General features: G+C 43.3%; 1 protein-coding gene across 1 annotated transcript; it reads left to right on the top strand.

The window, feature by feature from the left end:
* Positions 1-2,359, top strand: LOC106764100 (protein JINGUBANG). The gene is made up of 2 exons (XM_014648326.2): positions 1-1,014; positions 1,333-2,359. The coding sequence occupies exons 1-2, from the start codon at positions 433-435 to the stop codon at positions 2,122-2,124; spliced, it is 1,374 nt and encodes a 457-aa protein (XP_014503812.1). The 5' UTR covers positions 1-432; the 3' UTR covers positions 2,125-2,359.
* The last annotated feature ends 676 nt before the right edge of the window (positions 2,360-3,035 follow it).

The following is a 3,035-nucleotide window of genomic DNA, read 5'->3' as shown; positions in this document are numbered from 1 at the left end:
TATAGGGAGCTAAAATAGTGAATGAAAAGCAGAGAAAGAGGAAGAAGATATGCCAAAGATGGAAGGAAGGAAGAAAAAAAGAGTGTAAAAATAGGAAGGAAGGTTAAAAAAAGAGGTGACATGTGTCGAGAATGATATGAACCATATATGAAGTTTAGAACATTCTCTCTCATCTCTGGGTGGCACCATCAAAGCATTCTTCACACTCTTTAACCTCTCCTTCGCTCTCTCACTTTCTCTTCCCAACCAAGAATCAATCAAAGTCTTCGTTCAAAATTTAGTTTCCTCTTTCCTTCTCTCTCTTTCTCTCTCTCGTAGCAGTTCAATTTCTTTTATCTGCTCAACGGTGAATGAAATTACAATACACACGTTAAAGAAGGAGAGAGGATTGTCCATTATTAAATTAATTAGTTAATTAATTCATATAGGGCTATGTATGGTGAAAGCTTTCCCCGATCACAGTACATGCAATCGGAGCCCAGAATGTCCAACACGGAGGCTTTAACCGACGACGAGTACACAATGCGGACTAGCAGTTCAGCGTCGCCGATGAGTCCTTATTTCTACGACCAGGGTAGGCTCAGCGGCGAGGGTTCTCCGATGATGATGTCGCCGTGGAACCAGACCTCCGGTTCGCCGTTTCAGAAGGTGCAGTGGTTGCCGGGTGACGACGGCGGGAGCTTGCCTCAGAACGCTCTCGTAGGTTCTCTTGTCAGAGAGGAGGGACACATATACTCGCTGGCGGCTACCGGCGACCTCTTGTACACGGGGTCCGACAGCAAGAACATTCGCGTGTGGAAGAATCTGCAGGAGTATTCTGGGTTCAAATCCAACAGCGGATTGGTCAAAACCATAATTCTGTCGGGACAGAAAATCTTCACGGGGCACCAGGACGGCAAAATCCGCGTCTGGAAGGTGTCGCCGAAGAACCCGAGCGTTCACAAACGCGCCGGCACGTTGCCCACGCTTAAAGACATCTTCAAGAGCTCCATTAAACCCAGCAACTACGTCGAGGTTCTTTTCGCTTTCACCTTTGTCTTGCATTCTTTTCACCCTTGTTGCTCATGCAAGATTTCGTCACACCATTGCTTTCTGATGTATATCAGAACAAAATGACGATAAAATTACACGAAAATCAAAATACAGATACGTTAATCTTTTTTTGATGAATTCTTTTAGTTTTTAATCAAAACACAAAAGTTTGAATTTTTAATGGAGATATTGAAATCGAGTTATATTAATAGTTTCTTTCTGGTAAAAAACATGCACATAGAACAAAGAGATGATGATGTGTTGAGGTTTTTCATGCTGTGAATTGTTTTGGGTTTTCAGGTTCGGCGACACAAAACGGCGTTGTGGATAAAACATTCGGACGCCGTTTCGTGTTTGAGTCTCTCTGATAACAAGTTGTATCTATACTCTGCGTCGTGGGACAGAACGATCAAGGTGTGGAGGATCGCCGACTCCAAATGCCTCGAGTCCATCCACGCGCACGACGACGCCGTCAACGCGGTGGTGTGCGGCGAAGACGGGATGGTGTTTTCGGGGTCGGCGGACGGCACGGTGAAGGTGTGGCGGCGGGAGCCGCGGGGGAAGGGGTTGAAGCACACTGCGGTGAAAACGCTGCTGAAGCAGGAGTGCGCGGTGACGGCGCTGGCGGTGGACGCGAATGCTTCGATGGTTTACTGCGGCGCCTCCGATGGGCTAGTGAACTTCTGGGAGGGCGAGAAGGGTTACGTGCACGGCGGCGTCCTGAAGGGCCACAAGCTCGCCGTGCTGTGCCTCACCGCCGCGGGGACGTTAGTGTTCAGCGGGTCCGCAGATAAGACCATATGTGTGTGGAGAAGAGAAGGTGTGATTCACACGTGCGTGTCTGTTCTCACGGGTCACGACGGTCCCGTGAAGTGCCTGGCCGTGGAGGAGGACCGCGAAGCCGCCGGCAGCAGAGACCGGCGTTGGGTTTTGTACAGTGGCAGTTTGGACAAATCGGTTAAGGTTTGGAGCGTGTCGGAATCGATGAACAATCATCAGGCGCAGCATCAGCGCATGGTTTCTGATGCGGAGTCGCTGCCGTCCATCTCAGACAGTAGCCTCTCTTCGGGCTGGGCCAGTGGGAGAAACTGATGGGCCTGGCCCGTGTGGGCTTGGGTTTTATCATTGCCACGTGTTTTGATTGGATGATTGTGCCTTTTGTTTTTCTTCCTCTTGGTCTCGTATTTTTTGCTCGTTGACTTTGATTGATTGATTGATTCTACGAGATTGGGAGTGTGGCTTGGTCGAAGATCTGTAATATTAATTAACATGTATTAATGTAATGTAATTTATGTAAGAATGAATGGTTGAGTTGAGGTAGTTCAAACAATCTTTTTTACTGCTACGCTTTTCGTTAATTCAAAATCAGATTTTCTCAATAACACCAACGATTATCACTCACTAATGTATTTCTTATTCGTATAACAAAAATCAATTCATATATTTTCTTACTATTATTTAATCAACTCAAAACTTATTATTTTGTGTTGTGAGTTTTATTATTGAATTTTAACAGCTATAATTTAAAGTATAACGTCACCACCTTAGAGAATTTGAATCCCATTTCTTTGTTTTAGCCTCAAGTCTACTAGGATGAGATTGTAGTGTAAGGAATCAAATCGGAGTATGTCAAAGTTTCTTCTAAGTCATCAAGCTGAACTAGATTTGTAGAGCAATTTAAGTCCATATATAATAGGTTGATCCCACTAATATCACAAAAACACTTAATTCACTCTAATTAAAAAACATAAAAATCATAATATTAAAAGAGTGTATATATATGCTAATAAACACAATTAATCTATATATAGAGAGAGAGATTATTTATACGAAAAGAAGGAAGTATATATTAGATTAAATAGAGATGAGAATGAAATAAAGATAATACACTATTTGATTCTAACAGGGTGTATATTTTTATTAAACAAGTTATAAGTAGATATGGTGAAATTGAATGAATCGGAGTGTATAATATATTTGGTAACATTCTAACACGTGTCTAT

The sequence above is a fragment of the Vigna radiata genome, chromosome 6 (genome assembly GCF_000741045.1).
Source record: "Vigna radiata var. radiata cultivar VC1973A chromosome 6, Vradiata_ver6, whole genome shotgun sequence".
NCBI classification, from domain to species: domain Eukaryota; kingdom Viridiplantae; phylum Streptophyta; class Magnoliopsida; order Fabales; family Fabaceae; genus Vigna; species Vigna radiata.
Note: the sequence above shows the minus strand (reverse complement) of the source record. Positions and strands in the feature narration are given on the sequence as shown.

Excerpts from the sequence above, each read along its gene's own strand:
- LOC106764100 (XM_014648326.2), top strand. The coding sequence starts at position 433 with ATGTATGGTGAAAGCTTTCCCCGATCACAGTACATGCAATCGGAGCCC. Across the intron at positions 1,015-1,332 it reads AACCCAGCAACTACGTCGAG|GTTCGGCGACACAAAACGGC; the intron begins GTTCTTTTCGCT and ends TTGGGTTTTCAG.